Source organism: Fomitopsis serialis (genome assembly GCF_022376445.1).
Source record: "Fomitopsis serialis strain Sig1Antser10 chromosome Unknown B0H18scaffold_29, whole genome shotgun sequence".
Lineage (NCBI taxonomy): Eukaryota > Fungi > Basidiomycota > Agaricomycetes > Polyporales > Fomitopsidaceae > Fomitopsis > Fomitopsis serialis.
Window position 1 is genome coordinate 238,523 of NW_025954989.1, and position 20,349 is coordinate 258,871.

General features: G+C 58.6%; 8 protein-coding genes across 8 annotated transcripts; 4 read left to right on the forward strand and 4 right to left on the reverse strand.

The window, feature by feature from the left end:
• The first annotated feature begins 1,323 nt into the window (after positions 1-1,323).
• On the forward strand, positions 1,324-1,669 carry B0H18DRAFT_1004637 (uncharacterized protein). Its single transcript, XM_048028501.1, has one exon. The coding sequence runs from the start codon at positions 1,329-1,331 to the stop codon at positions 1,485-1,487; it is 159 nt and encodes a 52-aa protein (XP_047893975.1). The 5' UTR covers positions 1,324-1,328; the 3' UTR covers positions 1,488-1,669.
• Positions 1,670-4,326: 2,657 nt separating this feature from the next.
• On the forward strand, positions 4,327-4,821 carry B0H18DRAFT_304378 (uncharacterized protein). Its single transcript, XM_048037469.1, has one exon. It carries the CDS (start codon positions 4,454-4,456, stop codon positions 4,742-4,744), a length of 291 nt encoding a protein of 96 aa, XP_047893976.1. The 5' UTR covers positions 4,327-4,453; the 3' UTR covers positions 4,745-4,821.
• A 657-nt stretch (positions 4,822-5,478) lies between these two features.
• On the reverse strand, positions 5,479-6,488 carry B0H18DRAFT_304443 (uncharacterized protein). The gene is made up of 3 exons (XM_048037470.1): positions 6,160-6,488; positions 5,963-6,104; positions 5,479-5,907 (listed from the first exon to the last, which is right to left on the reverse strand). Exons 1-3 carry the CDS (start codon positions 6,298-6,300, stop codon positions 5,519-5,521), a joined length of 672 nt encoding a protein of 223 aa, XP_047893977.1. The 5' UTR covers positions 6,301-6,488; the 3' UTR covers positions 5,479-5,518.
• Positions 6,489-9,917: 3,429 nt separating this feature from the next.
• B0H18DRAFT_1118697 (uncharacterized protein) lies at positions 9,918-11,701 on the forward strand (the record flags this gene model as incomplete). The annotated part of the gene is made up of 6 exons (XM_048033828.1): positions 9,918-10,143; positions 10,213-10,820; positions 10,877-11,033; positions 11,096-11,382; positions 11,451-11,607; positions 11,658-11,701. 6 exons carry the CDS (start codon positions 9,918-9,920, stop codon positions 11,699-11,701), a joined length of 1,479 nt encoding a protein of 492 aa, XP_047893978.1.
• A 478-nt stretch (positions 11,702-12,179) lies between these two features.
• On the reverse strand, positions 12,180-14,287 carry B0H18DRAFT_1118698 (uncharacterized protein; the record flags this gene model as incomplete). The annotated part of the gene is made up of 3 exons (XM_048033829.1): positions 12,180-13,018; positions 13,054-13,897; positions 13,949-14,287. The coding sequence occupies 3 exons, from the start codon at positions 14,285-14,287 to the stop codon at positions 12,180-12,182; spliced, it is 2,022 nt and encodes a 673-aa protein (XP_047893979.1).
• Positions 14,288-15,590: 1,303 nt separating this feature from the next.
• On the forward strand, positions 15,591-18,713 carry B0H18DRAFT_932759 (ELMO/CED-12 family-domain-containing protein; the record flags this gene model as incomplete). The annotated part of the gene is made up of 13 exons (XM_048041742.1): positions 15,591-15,883; positions 15,935-16,040; positions 16,092-16,181; positions 16,234-16,580; positions 16,639-16,738; positions 16,793-17,068; positions 17,126-17,164; positions 17,217-17,328; positions 17,381-17,525; positions 17,579-17,725; positions 17,785-17,950; positions 18,001-18,388; positions 18,450-18,713. 13 exons carry the CDS (start codon positions 15,591-15,593, stop codon positions 18,554-18,556), a joined length of 2,316 nt encoding a protein of 771 aa, XP_047893980.1. The 3' UTR covers positions 18,557-18,713.
• A 169-nt stretch (positions 18,714-18,882) lies between these two features.
• Positions 18,883-19,488, reverse strand: B0H18DRAFT_1004682 (uncharacterized protein). Its single transcript, XM_048028502.1, has 2 exons — positions 19,391-19,488; positions 18,883-19,339 (listed from the first exon to the last, which is right to left on the reverse strand). The coding sequence occupies exons 1-2, from the start codon at positions 19,464-19,466 to the stop codon at positions 18,894-18,896; spliced, it is 522 nt and encodes a 173-aa protein (XP_047893981.1). The 5' UTR covers positions 19,467-19,488; the 3' UTR covers positions 18,883-18,893.
• Positions 19,399-20,349, reverse strand: B0H18DRAFT_1210851 (uncharacterized protein). Its single transcript, XM_048036398.1, has 2 exons — positions 20,223-20,349; positions 19,399-20,162 (listed from the first exon to the last, which is right to left on the reverse strand). The coding sequence occupies exons 1-2, from the start codon at positions 20,296-20,298 to the stop codon at positions 19,687-19,689; spliced, it is 552 nt and encodes a 183-aa protein (XP_047893982.1). The 5' UTR covers positions 20,299-20,349; the 3' UTR covers positions 19,399-19,686.

Genomic DNA, 20,349 nt, shown 5'->3' on the forward strand with positions numbered 1-20,349 from the left:
GCTGCTGCTCGCGGTGGGGGGCGCGGCATATTGCGCGAGGGCGTCGGGGTGGGCGGAATACATGTCTGAGAATGCAGCGGAGGCGGCGGCAGGGTCGAGCGGGGCGCTGCTGTCATAGTGGAAGTCGGGGGGCGAGGGGGAGTCGTCGTCGCTGCTGGGCGGGGCGTCGGCGTGGAGGGGGGAGCGGAGCAGGAGCTCGCGCGGGTCGGGGGGCGGGGACGGGGGCGGGCGGCGGTCCACGGTGGGGGACGGGGCGCGGCGGACGAGGCGGGGGTCGGGGACGGGGCGGCGGGGGTGCGGCGGCGGGATGTGGAGGGCGGGGAAGGGCGTGAGGGGGGCGGGGCGGGGGAGATGATGGAGCATGAGCTAAGTCCGCGCGAGGGCACAGCAGGGCATGGCGAGCACCAGACGCGGCCGGACGCTGCTTTACAGCTGCCCAGGGCCACGGCCAGACACAGACGCCCGTCTCCCGCCCCGTGCGTCTCCTCCCTTCTCCGGCGCCTCTCTCCATCTGCCGATCGCCATCACCCGTTCATGCTCCGCCAGATACGATTCCAGATCGCCTTCCAGAACGTCCCCACGCTTCTCCTCCCACGCCCCCCCATTGGCCCCCTGCTCCCCGGCATCCCCTCGCCCGTGCCCGGCACGCCCGATATAGCCCTCGCAATAATCCCTTTTCCGGAGACCGTGGCCCGGTGTGACCCTCCAGCCGCATCAGGCCCCCCGTTCATCCGTCTCCTTCGGACGATAACCTCCTCCTGCCCAATCCGTCCCGTGCCTGTCTCGCCCTCCGCCCCCGTTGCATGCGCCTGCCCCGTCGTCGCCCGCGCGCACCCCTGCTCCTCGCCATCCCGCCGTCGTGAGCACCCTCCTGTCGCCCGTCCGACGCGTCGGCTCGGCTTGTCACGCGCGCCCGATTTTGTGATCAAGAACGCGCTGGATTGACGCGCACCAGCCTGCGTGTGCGTCATGACAGCGCGACGCGAGCCAGACACGTCCCCTCGCTCGTCTCTCCTCCCCTGTCCTCCTGCGTCTCCTGCCTGCACATTTCTGGGGTCTCCTCTCGTGTCCACTGTCTCTCCAGCGCGCCTGACCCGTGGGTCCCCTTTCGGCGGGCCTCGTGTTCTCCAGCGCGTCTGTTTCTTCCGCGACGCACCCTGTGCGCCACCATCTGCCTCGCACGCAATTACCTTCGTGCTCCAGCTGCCTCCGCGCTCTCGGTGCCGTTGCATGGGCTCGCCCGGTCACCAAGGGGCGATCCGACGCGTCCCGCTGCACTGGCCAGAAATCCCTGTGGATACGACCTCTGATGCTGGCCGTTCCTCGGGATGGCTGCCGCCCCCGGGCTGCCCACTCGCTTGACACACGCACGACCAACGCACGACCACGCCGCATGCGCGTTCTCGTCTTCGCCCTGTCTTCGCCTGCCAATCGCAGCCCGCTTCGCAGCCTTCCCTTCCATCGAACGCTTCCCTCGATCCGATTGATCCTGTCTGCGAACTGAGATAGCGATGCGGCGCAGACGTCTGTCACCTCGGTGTCACGCCTCCTGCCTGATGCGGACGCACACCAGCCCATGACGCAGCTCGCCCCCGCCTTCTCGCACGCGCTGGCTTCGCGCAGATCGCCCCCTGCGACGCCGCGTTTCCCCCGCCCCGCCGCGAAGCCCACCCAGTGACGTCCCCTTACGGCACGGCGTCTCCCCCACATCGCGACCACCCGCTGCCCGCTCGTAACGACGACGCGCCACGCGGCGTCTCCGGAGGGCCTGCCGCGCCGCGACGGACGGAGGCGCCGTGCGTTGGCCGTGCGCTCCGTGCCCGGCGCCGAGACACGCCGCGCGCGACCGGCCAATGGCAGCGCGCGCACGGCACCGCTCCGGCCGCGGAGGCATAATATTGGTTTCGCCGGCGAGTTGTGCTTTGTGGCAGTGAGACCGGGAGTCGCAGGGCACGAGGCTCGCACCCGCCCACAGCCGTTCGTCCTCCGGAGCCAGCCCACCCGTCGCGGTCCAGTCATCATGCCAAGCCGTCCTGCAGCGTCCCTCCCTCCCACGTCGCCCTCCCCCGCGCGCCGTCGCCACCAGTCCTGACAGCGAAACGCAATCCGCTATCAATCGCAGCTCGCCTTATCTCGATGCCTCCTTCCAGCGACACCGCGCACGCCTCGACCAGCCCACCAGCTGAGAAGCACAAACGAAATCAATCCGACGCGACGGGGATTCCTCGCAGCGTCCGCCGCCCCTCTCGCCACCCGAGCCGCCATGTCAGAAGCCATGAGTTCGCGAGCGGGTGATGCGTCGTTGTCGGTCTGCACACTGCATCGGCACCTCTGCCGCTGCCGATTGCCAAGGCACCATCACGCGCCCGGGGTAAGTCATCGCTGCTGAATGGGCCGTGCGCGAGCCTTCTCTTCCTTCGTCCCTTTCCAGACGCTCCATCCCGCTCCCTCTGGGTCCCGAGACGCTGCTCCGGCACACTGGGTCGCCACGACTCTATTGCGCCCGCGTCGTCGTCAAGATTCATTGCGTCCAATGAATCCGAAACAAACGTGCACGCGAATCTCAGGAGGGCGCTCCTGAGGTCCTGACGCGCCCCCCCCTCTCCCCGCGCCTGATTGGACAGCTGACTGGCGTGCGCACACAGACGTCCTCCCGCCCAATTCAGTCGCCAGCCCAGAACGCACCCCGCGCCCCTGGAGAAATATGTCCGCGAACCCTCCCAGGCTCGCCTCGCGCCTCCGTCTGACACGGCGCGGTGACGGGTGCCCAGCAGATCGCAAGCCGTGGCTGCGCCGCCCCAACGCCTCTCTGATCGCTCATATACGCGACTCACGCCGTGCACCCCGTGGCGCACGTCCTAGGCTACGAATGGCATATCGTGCCTCCCGGCGAGGAGACTGCTGGCGGAACCCTGTCCGCACTGTAACGGTCGGTTTGCGAGGCACATACATCGTGAGCCGCCCCGCCCCGCTGTTGCCACCTTCGGGCGCATGTGCGGAGCGCGTCGGCGGCTGTCGCACTGGCGCACGACCTGCAACGGATTAACGGGTTGGACTCGCTTCTGCGCCGAACATTTCTCCGGGCTTTGTACTCGAACACTACACACGTTCGCTGCCCGTGTTCTCCGAGGCTCGCAACGCCTCCGATTCTGCGTGGAACGTCCGCGTCTCCCCAGATGCGGCCCGCTTCAAAATCAGCCGTCGCAATCTCCAGCGCAATCTTCGTTCGTGCAAGGCGATTGCACGGAAAAGGGCTCCGGACGCCTCGGAGTGCTGCAGCTCCCAGCGTCCCTGACAATCATAGGCGGTCTAGACCGCAGGCGGCTCGGGCTAAGCTCGGGCTCACTGCAACCATGAACGACGTGTGCAGGTGCACGTGCATTCGCTCTGTGTCTGCGCGTCGGGACGAACACGGTGTCTTCTCCCCTGCTGAGGCTCGTACGTGCGCCTCGACTCTGCATTCTGGCTGCTGTCTTGCCGCACTGCCGCTGGAATGCTGGGCTGCGGTCCCGCTGGACCCTCAAGCGCACGCCGCCCCGCCCCCCGGTGCCCCGCATCCCACACTCAACACCCGACTCAGCGCCCGCTTTCGCATGAAGATCCCGATCAACCTCCGTGCTGCATTGGCGTCACGGTCTGAAGGCCCTCTCTGCGTGCTGGGACGCGCTCAAATGCCCTCCGCCCACCTAGCTCCGGGCTGGCCCTGCCACTGAAATGCACGAGCGTATCCTGAGCTGCCTGCTGCACGTCCCGGTCGGGACACCCGCCCGCTCCACGGATCCCAGACGCAACTCAAGGTCAGGACGGACCGCTCTCGGACAGCGAGCCCGGCCTCTCCCCGCATCGTGCCCTGCGCAGGGTCCTGGTGGAGGGCTCTTCGATGCGATCGAGGTCCCCCGTGCAGCGGATGCGCGACAGGGAAGACTCGCGGCGGGACCGAGTGGACCTCGCTGCAGTGGCGCGCCGCACGATCGCTATCGAACGTGCCGACGTCCGGGAACGCGATGCGGGATGCGTCCTCTGGGAAGGGAAGCAGGGCCGCCGTTGACGGGAGATGGTATCGACAGTTTGTCCTGCGGGCGTTCCACGCGGACCGGTGGGCCTTCAGGGTATGCGGCGGAGTACTGCATCAGTGATTGCGTTGTGTGGCGCGCGGGAGGTAGGTTGGTCGGCTGCGGATGTTCGAGGGTGGATGTCATACACAGTGCAAGGGTAACGCTGATGGTGGCCCCGCTGTGAGGCTATGCGTGTGTGCTCTCAATGTGACTTCGTCAGCCAGGTATGCCATGTCGACGCTGCCACACCCTAAGGGCTGCGCCGTTGCTTTCAATGGTGAGAGCGGAAGCGGGCCTGGGCTGCACGCCCGACAAACCTAGGTTCGACACAACCCCCTCACGTGTGAGGCGCCGCGTAGAGGGTCTTGGTATGAGGCTACGACAAGCCTGCATTCCGCATGCTCAATTCGGCTCAACTGCTATTGGCGATACCGGCGCCGAGGTGTGTCGCTGCATGTGCGCACACTGTCACTGGGCGATATTACATGGTCACTGACCTGTCGGTGGATACGATGGATACGAAGTTGCATCGGGTCCAAAGCCATCTCGAGCATCCGTCCACGAACCTAATATCCACGAGCCTAAGTAATCCCATTCGCGTTGCAGCCCTGACACTGGAACCATACAGGAGCTATCTCGGCGGAAGGTACCCACCGATTGGCTGGCGACCACGTTGCTCTTCCCGATAGACTCAGCGACCACCCAGGACCACCCCCGCCGCCTTTGCCAACCGTATCAACACTCTATGTCGTGCGTGGCACAGAGCACGCTGACAGATCTAATTCAAACCACTCCTTTCCCCCTTCAGGTACCTCTGACAGCGCGCGCGGATCTATCATCTGTCAGTACGAGTACAGATCTGGGAATGCAACGACTTGCCTGTTCGATCTCTTCCCCGTCGCTCGCAGGTACCAACTCAGTAGTCGTGAGTGCATACTTAGTACGCGTATTTCACGGTGACCTATGATATATGATACCTTGCCATGGGCGTGACTTATATCGCCGCACTCAGAGCAGCGATCGTAGCAATTCCGATTTACTCGCACATTGTGGTATCGACAGCATTCGTCCTGAGCAGATGACCACCAATGTATTGTGGTCTGGCCAACGATCAATAATGAAAGACACCAATATCGCGAGACACCCGAGCGCCCCGCAGTGCCACCGAGCACAACCGTGCCCCGTCTCTCTGTGTCTGCACCCGAGCGCTGACACAGCGGGCCGCGGTCGCCTCGAGCGCGCCGTTGTCGACGTCCACGATGTAAATTATGCGTTCGGGTGTCGGACATGTCGTGGCCCATTGTCGGGCGTACCTGCCGGCGCCCACGTTCAGGTTCAGCGCTTCATGATCAAGGGAGAAGCTCGCCCTCAGCGGCTCTGCTGAGACGGCCGAGGTGCTTGTGTCGCGCCATGCATGCCCCAGGCTTCGGAGGGCGTCTCGCGCGCACGTACAAGGTGCGAATTCACTTGATTGGCATATCGATGGGGGGATAAACAAAGGAGAAACATACGCGGTCGGCATGCATAACATTCCGCGGACGTCCATGCATGCCTGTGGTTCCTGCCCAATGACTGAGTGACAGTCTGGATCCGGTGCTCAGTTCGGACGTTCGGCGATGATGGTGTTGGTACTCAGCGATCTGCGATGCGCTCTTTGCTAACGGTGCAACTACAGCGTCTGGTCGCTGGGATTGTGAGACTGGCGCGCGGTTCCTCTTCGTCCACACCGAGAGGCCGAGCGCGGACAGCCGTGATGTTGTGTCTTGTGGCATGCCGCATTGATAGCCTCTTGATAAACTCGTCCATCCTTGTTCATCATTCTCGTGCGCTACGTCGGGAGCATGTCCGAACTCTGTGTCAGGCACAACTATTTAAACTGGAGCCAAATACGGATGCAGACTTGGTACCTCGCACCATACGCGGTTGCCAGTCTGACTCGGACATCGGTTGAGCGTAGCAAAACTTGAAGGACATTGGAATGCAACGCACATATGTATGTGTGATCGGGGCATCCACAGACGTTGACATAAGTGTGATACGGTGACATGTCTGGCCAGTACTTAGAAATCAGAACGGAAAAGTTCGGTTACAGAATAGAACCCACCGAATAGGAACTGAATCTGTGGCCAGAGTCCCTGCGGGGGTCGAACACGAGTTCAGAGCCACGCTGCTCGAGGTATATACTTAACTCATGGGCGACTCTTGCGACTGCATAGCCTCCTGTCGACTTTAGCAAGCGAAGCATCCTGCAGCATTCCTACTATCGGTGCTATTTATGGCGTGCCTATCCTGAAGCAGGCAACATTAGCACCAGGACATACCTCTGGGTGACGGCAGCATATCGACATGGTCAGCCCAACCACTCGTGAGAATGCTCCGACGTCAAGTCGGAGAGAAGACGAGATGCTCTCTAATGACGCAATGAGGAATTCCGAAATTCAAACAAGCTCTGCTGCCAGCAGGATCGGGCTTTGAGCGTGCACAGTGGCTGAATGGGAGGAGGAGCAGGAAGAACACGAGGCTATCATCGATCAAGAGACGGACGAATTCAATTGGTAAGAGTGCCACAGTGGCAAATTCAAAATAATACTCACCTCGCAACACGGGCCAGCAGTGGGTGCGTTATGCTCGATGCATCACGCAGGATAGCGTACTACATATCACGGAGCAGCTGCCTGGTGATGGCCATAAGGAATCAGTTCACCTGCCCGAAGGTTCAGCAAAGCGGCAGTCACACAGCTGAAACACGTGTTACCATAAGAATCGCAAGGCGAAGAAGACTCGAAGTACCGTTTGCATCCAAGCAGATGAGGAATTCGGAGGTGAGACAAACCGGTAGGGAAGGCGGGGTAGGATCAACAGCAGAACTGTGGTTGCCGTGAGACTCAACGGAGCCTGTCCGCCGAATCCTCACGGGGCACATGTCCGGATGTAGGAACCCATGGCTGTGTGACAGTTGCTCGGAAGCAAAGCTAGTATTTGAATGAGTGAAGCTGCATGTGGTACGAGTGTACTGCCTGCCTTCCGAGCTTCGAGGGCATGTGCATGATCGCAGCTGACAGCCTACAGATCTGCTGGGGCCACATACGTTCCACAATGTGAAAGTCAGGGGTCTGGAAGTCCCCGATTGACGGGGTTTGCGCGCCATTTTGGGGACGTTCTGATAGGGCAACAAGTAAGGATAGCGGCGGAGGCCAGCAGATAGACTTTCGAACGGCGCACTTCGGAGCCGCAAGGGACAGATGATATGTCGAGAACTGCACGCTACCAATTCTAAGACCAGTGGTGCGGCGTCGGCTGGTGTGGACTGAATGGCCACAACAATGATGAGACACAAAGCTCACCGAATCACGGGGATGTTGTCCCGGGATTCTTTGAGTCAAATTGCTGGTGACTGCCAATATGTGCTACGGGCCTATGGTGATGGAGTTCCTGGAACGCAAGGACAGTTTAAGGTTTACTCACACAAGGCAGCCATACACCGAGCAATATGCTTCAACCTGCTAGTCGTGGTCAGTCAAAAAGTTGCCACCACACGTAATCGAGACCAATGCACCCACGGCCACACAATCGCCGTGCTGACCACTGATTGCACAGTGAAGAGTGAGATGCATAGAGTGATCATAACGTGAATGGCCTAGTTGTTCAGCGTTCAAGCTCAAGCCTGCGTGACAGGCTTTGAACTGTTCGTAATATACGTCAGGTTTCAATCAGAACTTCGTCATACCCTGCTTACCGACGGTAGAAAGTTCTCAGTGAGCTGATGACATACATGACAACTCTTCAATGTGTGTCGTGCAGACCCATATAACCCTGTGCAGTCACCGTTGCATGTGCAGATTATGCTCCGGAGCATACTGATGACATCAAAGCGATGTACCAGCGAGTTGCAGGAACTATAACAGCAACCACTGCATAACATCTGTGAATAAGCAGCATCCCGTGGCGGAGCACATGACAAATTAGCAGTAACACGGTTGCGTTTGCTTACGCCGCTGCGAAGAAAGCCGAGGCTGAAAGGTGACCGGTGATCGGTTGATCAGCGAGTCGTACTTGCATGTAGAAGACAACAGAAGGGGCTTTACTTAAAGCTGACATGAGCTCTGGGCAATTGGCGTGTCCGGGCAAATAATGCCGACCTGTCATGGTGACTGAGTCCATGCCGGGCTCGTAGCTTCGCAGATCAGTTATGCATCATGAATCGCCAACGAGCTGGAGTCTCAGCGAACATTCCCTAGTGAAGAGTCATGATAGTGACAGCATTATGACTTAACAAACTCACAGTCGGCGAACGGAGGAGTTGGGGGCAGTGCGGCCCTTGACATTGAGAATCATTTTGGTCTTACATACGTGTAACGCCAGTGGGCGCGCGGTTGTGCAACAGAGAGTTCGGTCAACGGAGACCACTTTCAAGTAACTCGATGAATGGAACAATAAGCTTTAGACTCACGGATCATCGAGCTAGAGCGGCGAGGATACTGCATGAACTGGAGAGCGTGCAATAAGTTATAATGTGCAGTAAGTAATGCCGAAACATACGGAGCCGCAGCGTGGGACCGAGCGCGCGCGCGCGCCATCCGCGCGTGAACGAGGTCGCACGCGGTGAGCCACGCGAGTACTGCTTTCCGGTCACCATCTGGACCTATAACGCTAGTTGGACCGGGTTTGTCTACTCTTGTTCTCTCGATCCATCATTACACCAGCTCCATGAGGAGTTCGGAGTGCAACAAGTTCGCGCTCGGACTCACGTCCAATCTGCAACCTCAGATGAACTGGAAGATTGAACGCGGACGCCCCCGGAACAAAGTACGTACCAACTACACGAACGCGGCAGAAGCGGAGTACGCCGATAGCAGCACTGCAATATGTCTATCTCTACGTGATGCTTCACAATCTCGATGCCTTCAAATTCGTAAGTTACTGTAAGTAAACATCCCATCATACCGCGCTAAGCCGTCGGTGACGAGCTGACAGCCATGTCTTGGTCGAATGTTCTCCAGCGGGCTCAGGACGGTCTGTCTACGAACTGCTGGAGACAAAATTTGCATTGATGCGGAGTGTCATACTGAGCTGCCAGCTCGGGCCACCGCGTTCATGGATACATTCCCTCTGCACGATCGAAGGCCATGGCCGCTGCAAAGGTTCTCAGCACGTCCGCTGGAGACATTAACGTTGTTGCACACGCTGGTAGACTCGTCCAGCTGTACGGCACTCCGGTAGGCGAAGCCTGCGGTCGGGCAGTCTGCACGGCGCCAGTCAGGAAACGCGGTCACGTGTCATTCCCTGAAGGGCAGGTAGGGCAGTTAGGGCATTATAGTCCGCATCTTCGACGAGGCACTGAGAGCGAAACCTATGCCCGATTGTATACCGCACCATCATTACGCCCAAAATCAGGCTCGTTTCAGTGGTGCATTCTACAAGGAAACACCAAGGTTCTCGCGGAATGTGCGCTCCGCTGCAGCCCTGGCCCTGGTGAAGCACGTACACCGCCGCTGTTGGAGGTGGGACCCTCAAGCACTGCTCATCGACCGTAACAATGTTGGGGATGAGACTGGCTACCACCCTGATACGCATCGGGACGGCGCGTGCTGGTATAAATCCTCAGAGCAAACAGGAGGAGAGTCACCACTACAGACACAGAACTACCAGCGAAGCAAGGCATACCGATGGCGTCGTCAAGTTCTTTGCAGCAACACTTGAAAGAGGCAAGGCTTGCCTCAGGTGCCGGTACGCTCTTTTAATTCACCGCTCGCGATGACCCTAACGCGCCGTACTTGGTAGACGTCGGAAGATGGTGATTAGCTCATACATTTTTGCGTCATGAGCATCATTTAACTCTTCCTTACATAGCGGTGCGATGGCATGCATCCTGCGTGTGGACAATGTACCAAAGCCGGTCGTGCCATTGACTGCGAATATTCGGACGGCAAGGGCCTGACAGCCAGCCAAATACTCGAGGAGCAAGTTTCGCAGCTGCAACTGCGTATAGCCGAATTGGAGAGCGTCAATGCGGCACCTCTTACTCTCTTTGACCCCTATGAGTCCTTCCGCAGGTCACAAGGGGGCGGCGCATTGCCCTCACAACAACGTAACCAGACATTGCACGCCTTGTGAGCTTGTTTTCCCCAATTTGGACGGTATTGACGCAAGTGCTTAGGTTGCGCACCTTCTTCCACAACTCCTCTGCATTCGGGTTTTCCTCCACATCCCACGTTTCCTTCAACAGGTGGCTTCCCGCCGAGCACTGGCTACCCCAACCACGTCACCCTACTTCTCAATGCCATCTACCTCGCAGGGGCGCAGTTTTCCACTGATGCCCAACTACGCGCAGAACAGCCGACATTCCTCGCCACCGTGCTCAATCTTCTCACGCGTACACTGTCGGGCGGCGCGGACAATGCTACGATTATGTATGTTCTTCAGACCGAAATCCTCCTGACATATTATTTCCTTGACAACAACCGCGGCATGGAGAGCATCTACCATTGGCGCGCAGCAACATCCATCGCCTTCGCCTGCAAGCTGCACCTCATTCGAAGCTCGCGGAGCTCGTCTGGCGGTCCTGCGAGTGGCGTGCAGTACCAACTCAGCGCTCCGGCGGATAGCCTTGAGGAGGGTGAACGCATCAATGCGTTCTGGCAAGTTCTCATCCTCGACAAGTGTCTGAGTATAACGCTCTCGTCGCCTTCTGCGTTTACGGAAGACGATGCCAAGGGCACGATCGTTGATTCACCATGGCCGATGGACGTCAGCGCGTACTTAAGTGTAGGCTTCCTGATCCTCGTGACAACGGCTGAGTTCCACTGCTGATTCCTTCACAGAATCCTCTGCCTCCAGGCGCACGTGGTTCACGAACCATACAAGCCTACATGCAATCTCTGGGATCTCCCAATCGCGACCGGCACTACGTAGCCCTGCAGTCCAAAGCAGCTATATTATATGCTTACGCGGGCGATCTCGCGAAGACTTACAGCCCCAGTAAGCCTGCATCTCCGCCGTAGTTGCTGGGATGATATCGATGAGACTTACCGTCCTGGCAGACGACTACACTAGCACAACACGTTTCACCTACCTTGACCGTGGCATCGACCAGTTGGCGCGCGACTTGCCTCCACTGGCGGGCGTAGACACGTCGCGGCCTGACATTCTCCGGAAGCTGCTTAATATCCATCTGATCGTCTACTGCGCCACGCTGCAGCTCAACAAGCCCATAGACCACGCCGGAGTGATGTATCAAGGCAAATCCTGGACCACCGCGCTCAACGCCGTCATTGTGCTGCAACAAGTCAACCTTGGTGCCATCAAGTACATGGAGCCAAGTGCTGCCGTACGTAGAATTCCTCGTCATACCTATGTATACGGGAAAGAAATCTATTGACTGACCTTCCCCTACAGTACGTCCTTACGTTCGCCGCGGAAATCATTGTACGCGGTATCATGACCCTCAAGTCCCAGAACGCGATCGACTCGTCCAACCAGGCCGCTCTGCTCGCCCCTCTCAGTCAGATACTGTCTGCTATGGATTGGTGGGGTATCACTTCACCTCTTTTCAGTATGTCCTTCTATCACTCGCCTGTACTTCTGGGGCTGACACCTCTTTAGGACAGCAGCGGGTGCTCGTTCAAACTATGCTCACCCAGATCTAGTGCATCCTTCCCCTGTCATCCATTGCACTCATTCGGAAGTCTCATGTTACAATCAGGATATGACTATTTATTCGCTATCAATTCGTCATGCTGTGTAAATTATTATATTGTTCGCTACCACCAGTAGGCCAGGACGCTGAACGGCTCATCTCCCCTGCATATTTATGACGCACATGCACATTATATTATGTCTTCTCTTCTAGATTGCATTTGCGATTCGTCCGGCTTGTTCGCAAGCAATCAACAAAGGATCATAGGCCGTCGCCAGTTGAAACCGATTTGACGATCTGACATGAGACGATCAATAATAAATAGCGCGCGCAAGTGTGTCACACAATTGCTTCCCGGAATGAGCGGTCTACATGTGCGACTCAGAATCTGTAGCGTTGTGAAGACTACAATCACGCAAGTATACCACGCACTATAAGAGACACTGCCATGGTACAAGTCGATGTAAAGCCGTACAATACCACCGCCCCTATGCTCTCAGCTTCGTCAAAAAAGTACGCAGAGGTACTGGCATACGACTCTTTGTTGGCAAAGACCCCCGCTTCGTGGCCACATTCTCCGCATCAGCTTTTGAGACGTGCATCGATGCCGCCTTCATCAGCCGCCGGGGCTTCCCAATGTCGCCGACAGCAATGCTCTTGCGGGCAGGCTGTTCAGCGTGAACCGCCGTCGAGCTGCGTTTTGCGGGCAGGCTCTGACGGGCATTCAAGGATCGCAGGGGCCCACGTCGTTCATCCGTGAGAATGGCGGGCGTTGGCGTTTCAGGGGTGGTCATGTCGGTCGTATGGCGAGCCATGGCGCGGAGCGCAGGGTGTCGTGGCCAGCTAGGTTCGTTCTCCTTCGTTGGCGAGTTGTCTGGAGATCCACGCGCCGGAGGCGCGTAGCTGCGTCGAGCGAGCGAACTGCGAGGGGCAGAGACTGGTGGGACCGAGCCTGAGCGTGGCCTCGCCATGTCTTCCTTTTGACCGCCCTCCTCTGTATGATCGACGCACTCCGGGACCATGGAGAAACGGACGCTCTTCTTGCCTTTCAGGATCCCTCGGACAGGGCGCATACTCGCCGTGCTCAAGGGGCGCGATTCTACTAGCACGGACTGGTGGCACGCGGCGCACGAGGGGAGGTTGCCCGCTGGCGTCTCGAACGGGATCGGCTCCTGCTCTGCTTGATCTTCCTCTGGCTCCATAGCTTGCGCCGGCAGCGAGGAGGCTGTGCGTGGCGTGGGCGAGGTCTCGATTATGACCGTCTTCCTCCTATGTTTCTTCGCGTCCACATCCGGTGGTGGCGGCGGCGTCACCGGCGATCGCACTTCTGTGATGTCGACCAGGGTGACCGACATATCCCACGAGTTGGATGCGGGGAGGCAGGAGAAGGCGTTTTGATAGAAGCGTATTCAAACAGTTGAGGTATCTGGTCGGCGTGTTGTTCAACGAACTCTTGCGGGCCGGCCCAGTCGTCTTCCACGGGGGACATAAGCGCCTGTTTGCCGGCCACAACACACGAGTGGCTTTCGGGTTCTGCCGAAGTGGGCGACAATGGAGAGTAAGGCATCTCAGGCAATCGCGAATACAAGTCCGCACAAATGACGTGGATGTCCATTGAAGACTTTGTGGGCTCGCTGTCCAACCCTTCGAAAGACGGTCTTGATGACGACGGAGAACCTAGGAATGGAGACGGTATGTCTGGATACGATGAGGCCTGCGTAACGAGACAGGTTGATGGGGGCACAGTATTGGAGGTAGCATCTTCTTGCCTCTGCGAAGGGCCAAAGGGGGGATGCGAGGCTTTGAGAGGACTCCAGCGAAAGTGGAACAATAGCCGTGGAGTTCGAAACCATGATGGTCGGGACAGCGTGCTTGGGCTCGGCGCCAGAGCCGTGCAGGCCCTCGTCTTGCATCCCATCGACTTCAATTGGATCGTGGGACGGCTGACCTCATTAGTAGGTTCAGCTTCCTCCTTCTTGTCGTTATTGATGTTGTCCTCTATTTCAGCGTCCTCGTCCTCATCGGAGCTTACTTCGAAGGTATGAGACTCTGAGGAGCCACTGTACCTCAACGCCCACCCGGACGGGCGTCGGAAGCATCTCGGTGACACAAGGGAGCCCTCAGGTATCCAGACGGGTTCCGAAGGTGGCACAGACTCCTTTGCTGGCAATTCGACATCAGGAGGGGGGCTGCATGAAACAGTTGACTGACAGGCTGATTCGTCAGTGATGATTCACGCAGAGTGTCAAGGACGCACCCTCCACAAGTCAATGCAGATGGTCTCCTCCATCGTGAAACGCAACCGTGGACGAGTAGGAATCGTGATGATAGAACCATCTGTTGAGGCCGTATCGCCGGCTCGACTGCTGGCGTCGAATACATTCAAGTACAGAGGAGGTGCAGCGTCGCAGGGGAAAGGAGGGACGTTGTGAAAGGAAAGTGATTCAACCGTGCAGGACGGCAGGAGGAGTGGGTACGATCTAAGGTCCTCGTAGGTGCGGCTGTTCAAGACACGCATCAAGTAGACAGAAGACGATGAGCCATGTGTCGACAAAGTGCACCCATGGTTGGGGGCTTTCGCCGGAGGTGCAGACATCTTGAGAAGTGCAACAACTCTAGGAAGGCACCACAGCTAGCCCAAGGCGAAGACGAACACAGGGCTGCATGAGGCTGTCTTGACGATATCAGGGATGAGAGGCTGACCGGCAGAGTCGGGCGCACACAACGGTTGGCCCGCCTCCCGAGCGATCGCTGCCATACGCACATCTGCAGTCAAAGCTCATATGAACAGAGAGACGATAACTCACGGTGTATTCTCAGCTGTAGGGAGACGTGTCATAACTGTCCACGGCGCACTCATGTCCATGGTCAGACTGCGTGCCCTCCACGTTGTGCGCCGTCTTCTCAGGCGCACGATACATACATGAATGGACCATTGCGGTGTTCCGGGGTTTATGCCGAGTTTATGCTCGCGGTCTGGAGGCTGTGATCGGTAGTCAGGTCTGGTCGAGACGATGATGTGATCTTCAGCACCGCCCGGGGGAGCGGGCGGCAGTCAAGCAGAGGTGAAGAAATGGGTTTGGAAGCGCTCGCACCTGGCTCGCACATCCGGAACGACCACGACGACGAGTACGGGCGCGGTGACGACGGCTCTCCCGCCGCTGTTTCGACACTACTCTGCTCCTTTCCCCTCCTTCTCATCATACCCATCTCTATTCCTTTGGTCTAGGAACCCAAATCTACGTCCCGGTGGAGGCTCTCGACGTCTAGGCTATCCTTGTCACCCGGTCTCTACTGCTTAATCCTATCTTTATTCTTACCTTTGTTTCGACCATCATAACCCATCCATCTGACCCGAAGGAGAACGTGCAAAGCGGGCCCTCCAAGTGCTGGTACGTGCGTGCTACTTACATCTTCAACCTCACATAGGATGAGAACATCATTATTTGCACGTCAGTCTGAGCGCCCTCGGTCGCGTTGGATGACAATTCGCATCTCTGACTTTTCTTCGCTCGTTATATTCACATATTGAAAGATGAATTCTGACCGAGATCTTTTTAGAACCGAACGTCGACTTGCTAGCCAGTAACGACGTGTATACACGACGTACAGGATTCGTCTGTTCACTGTAGGTGAGTCTCATGCAACTCACTCCTTGGGGGTTGTCGTGGGTTATGACTATGGTCGCCTATCACCAGTGTACTTAGAGCGCCGTAGTCTGCACAGATAGGAGGTGCGAGATGCGCTGCGCTCATCTGCGGAATGAGTGGTTCATCGGTTCCCAACCTGATGAATTGTACTTTATTCCCATGTTCATCATTCACGACCACTTCCCAATACATCCAGTGGACAGTTCTGAACACACGTCTGGTGCAGGTGATCATCGCTAGTTGTTCGCAATGGCGACGAACGGAGAAGCAGCACCAAAGGCGGCTGGCACGTCCAACACCAACGGAAACGCCCCTCAATCGAAGAGCGGTCTCGTTCCCACTAACAATGTTACCATCAAGGACGGCATGACCGTCCGTACGCGCATTGAGCCCACTCTTCCTGTGGACGATGTCATCCGCCAGCTCTGCGTCAGTCTGCAAATTTCGGAGAGACCGACTATGTTTGCTTTGAGAGACGAGAGCGGCGAGCTGGTGACGAATGGCAATCTTAGGAAGAAGATCAAGGGGAAAGTGAATCTCAAGTACGTCGTCGTCCGGCTGGCCGTGGAAGGGAGTCGCTGACTGTGTGTTAGGTTGGTGAACGCCCCAGCCATCGAAGCGGCCGAGATAGTGGAACGGCTCATGGTTAGAGATGCAAAGCTGGGACTAGCGCTGACGTCTTTGCGAAAGTACATAAAGGTAGAGCCACATGACCTCCGTCTTGGGAGTGTCTCATTCATGAATGGATAGGAAGAGCAATTCGCCGATGAATTCCTGAACAGGGATGGTTTGGGCGAGTTGATTTCAGTCATCAACAGTACACACGGAAATCAGCTAGCGGTACGATTATGACCTGCCTATCCATACCGTAGAGCTGACAGGGCAACTTTAGTACGCCCTGACAGCGATGCAAAACCTGATGGAGCTGGACCATGGCTGGGACTCGCTCGACGAGACCTTCATACTCAAGATCGTCCAAATCATCTCCTCCAAACAATCCCTCATCAACGTGTGCAGGCCCGCGACCGCCATCCTGAAGAAGCTCGTTGAGGCTTCGCCCGCCAGCGGGCCGACTGCGCATCTCGCCAGTAGCAGTAAGGGACTGCCTGCACCACCTCCAGGATCGATATATAGGTACGGCTTTGATGCCGTCTTCGAGCAGATGCGCAAGGAGCCGCGGTTACTCGAGACCGTTGTCGACCGCCTGGGGAGTGCAGACACGACCATGGCGCTATATAGGTTTGTGTATACACTAACATAAAATGGACCGTCCACTGAATGCGGCTTCCCTCGTCAGCATGATGCTGATCAATTCCCTCCTGGCGAATGCGACAGAGGTGCATTGGGACGAGTTCACCTCAGCTCTCGAACGGCTGAACGTGCGCAAGGCGGTCATCGTACGTGCGCACCCTCTGCCTCCAACCGCCAAACTGACGAAGTTCTTGAAACAGCGTCTAATGTCGTCACACACCATCGAAGACCTCACCTCCTGCATCCTCGACTTCCAAGCCAACATGATGCGCGTCACGGACAGGATGAAGACGACACCGGTCTGGCCAGACACCGAGGACTCGCACGCCGCTGCGCTGAAGTACATATGGACGAGCAGCAAGGTCGACGAGGAGGTCATCAACGTCGACATATACAAATGGCGGAAGATTGGGCTGGATAGCGAGGATATCTCACAGGAGTTCCATGAGGTTGGCTTGCTTGGATTGCAATGTCTGGTAAGCGTTTCAGTCATGTATGTAGGAGCTTGGGGAACTGACGCGGATGCCCGTCAGAGACACTTTGTAGCGAAGGATCCCGACTACTGGACAAAGGTGAGTTGTGAATGGTGTCTTCATAATATACTCGGCGTTGAGGCGTCTCCAGGTCGTACAAGAGCAGCTGAGCCGCCCAGAGGAGCGAAGATGCCCGATCGCTAAAGCGTCAAACGAGGTGACCGATTTGCTTTCGGAACATTGGGCGATCTACGCGCCGGGGTGTACGTACTCCGTCGTTTCGGAGTTCTTAACATCGGCTTACCGCCATCATAGACTCGACTTCAACGACCTTTCAGCCCTTCTTCCTCAACTTCTACAGGGTCCATGCACTGGCTACGCAGTTCTTCCTCCGCATGTGGAACGAGAGCGGCGCCTCTCGGGGCGACTTCCCTCGGCTCATAGCGCTCGCTCGTAGCCAGTACGTACACCCCTCATACAGCCGGAAAGCAGCTGATGTGCGCCTCGCTGCAGAGTAAAGGTAGCGCTCCGGCGGGAGAACGAGCGGCCATGGCACGAGGTCGAACAGGACTTCCTCGAGAGCGAGTACCGCGCCGTCCGCGACCGACAGATGAAGGAGCTCGAGATGGAGGATGACATCATGGCGAAGGTGCCCATGCGGTGAGTTCTGTCGCTACGTGGGTGCCGCCGCCTCCCGAGCTCACGCTTCGTACGCACAGCAACCTCCGGGCGAAACTGTACAAGGAGTCGGCGGAGTTCGTGAGGCAGCAGCGGATGCACTGTCTCTTCGAGGGCGCGTGGTTCATGAACGGCATGCCGGTGATGTCGGCCGGACCGCGCGAGACGATCCGCCGCCCGACGCTGCCGTGGCGGTTCATGCGGCTTGTGCGCGTTCCCCCTCCCCGTCTGACCCCGCTGCTCACCGTGCATCACAGGACAACAGCCTCAAGTACCTGCACTACGTCGACAGCCAGGTGAAGTTCTACGTGCGGAAGGGGTTCGAGGACCTGCCGGACCGGATCGACCTCGCGACGGTGAGCGAGGTCGCGACGGGGACGTGCGTGCCGTACGGGAACCAGCTGCGCGACGTGGACATGGCCGCGATGCCCGCGTCGCCCCTCGCCGCGTCGCCGCTGTCGTTCTCGCTCCTGACCGCGGGCGGGACGGCGCTCGCGGACCAGATCGCGACGGACCTCGCGCGCTGGGCGGACTGGACGGACGGCCTGAACATGCTCCGGCGCGACGGCGCGCACGTCGCGTCGCGCGAGACGGAGAACTTCATCCAGTCCCTGACGGAGATCGGGCTCAAGATCAAGCTGCTCGGTGAGTGCCGCTTCGATGGGGTCGGGCGCGCAGTGCTGACTGCGGGCGGGCGGGCGTGCAGATCTGACGGGGGAGAAGGTGGACATTCCGAGCGGCCTCGCGATGGGGAACCCGCCGGGCAACTGCGATTTCTTCTTTTCTGACCTGACATACGATACGCAAGGCTGAGGCGCACTAATAATGACTTACCCCGACCGCCGTCGCCCGACATACCCGACATGTATGCCACGCACACGCTGCTGGGGTTCTGCTGGCTGACACTGATCTGCTTCGTTTGTATATCTTATGGTAGTATATACGCGTCAATTGTATTCGTTCAAAGCTCTGTGGTTCTGTGCGTCTCTGGGTTGGTGGCGGGACGGATGGTCTTTCTCGACTGGCGCAGCGTGAAATACATACATGGGGAGGAGCGGGGGGACACACCGAAAACACACTGCGCGACAGCAATGGGTACCCACCACATCACTGCAACACGAACAACGACGGTACACACAGAATCGGATGCTCAGGCGAAGTAGCCGCCAAGCGCAAGCAGGCCTACCAGGAATCCAGCAGCAGGGCCGAAGGACCTTACCAAGTTCAAGCCCCTCCACTTCCACAGCAACGACACCACACGGGCCTCGTCCGCCGAGTCCCCCGCCGCGTCCTTCCCGACCCCCTCCGACTCAGCCACCGCCAATAGCGCCTTGTTCGTCGGCATCATGCTCACGAGTGTGTAGGGCACGACCGAGAGCGTGAGCACGCCCGCGGCGAGGTACGCGTACCCCTCCCGCGGGCTCGCCGCGGCGGACTGGTACGCGAGGTAGAGGTGGGCGAGGGCGGCGAGGACGGCGGTGGCGGGGGCGATGCGCGCGCCGGTCCTGTAGAGCGTGGCGAATTGCCGGGCGGCGAGGGCGGGCGGGGCGAGGGACAGGGGCGGGATGGACACGAGGGAGGAGGAGGACATGAAGCCTGGCGGGGCGCGCGGTCAGCGGGTGTGGGCGGGAGGACCGGGTTACTCACCTGCGAGGTAGCCGGACGCGCCGATCCCGACGAGCTGGGCGATGCGCACGCTTGTGAGGCCGGCGGGGGAGGTCATGGTGGCGATGAAGACTCAGGGGCGGGGTAGGCCTAGGGGTGGTTTCTGTTGTGCATATTGCATGATGCCGACTCACCTTACATAGGCTATCAGTTCTGCGCAGCAGCAAGCACCACTACGGACTGACAGCTGACGTGCTGACGACGGCGTACGGCACGGCGGTAAGGGGCATCAGTCCGGAGGGCAGAGGGGACGCAGTTCATTACAAGGGTGATACAAGTCAAAGAGCAAGGGACGGCGAGTATGATAACGCAAGCAAACCACGCTGCTCAGGCGAAGTAGCCCCGAGCGCAAGCAACCCCAGCACAAGCCCAGTCGTAGGCCCCAGAGACCTCACCAGGTTCAGCCGCCACCACCTTTGGAGCAACGACTTCACACGGGCGTCCTCCACCGTCGCCTCCTTACTCTCGGCCAGCGCCTCCAGCTCGTGATTCGTCGGCATCATGGTCAGGAGCGTGTACGGGGCTATCGCAAGCGTGCAGGTGCCTGCGGCGAGGTATGCGTACCCCTCCGAGGGGCTGATGTAGTGGCCAGAGTTGTAGCCGAGGTAGAGGTAGGCAAGGAAGGCGACGCCGGCGGTGGCGGGCGCGATGCGTGCGCCGGTGTGGTAGAGCTTGGCCCACTGCTTCGTCGCGACGTCGGGCGGGGCGAGGAGCAGCGGCGGGACGCCCACGATGGAGCATGAAGAGATGAAGCCTAGCATGGCATGGCATAGTGAGCGGACGGACGCGCGTGGAAACGAGAGCTGCTTCGTACCAGACAGATAGCCTGACGCGCCGATCCCGACGAGCTGGGCAATACGCACTGCGGGGAAGCCGGCGAGAAACTTCATGGCGACGGCGTAGTGGCACGGACGATGGACAATGTTGTCCGGTGGTGTTCG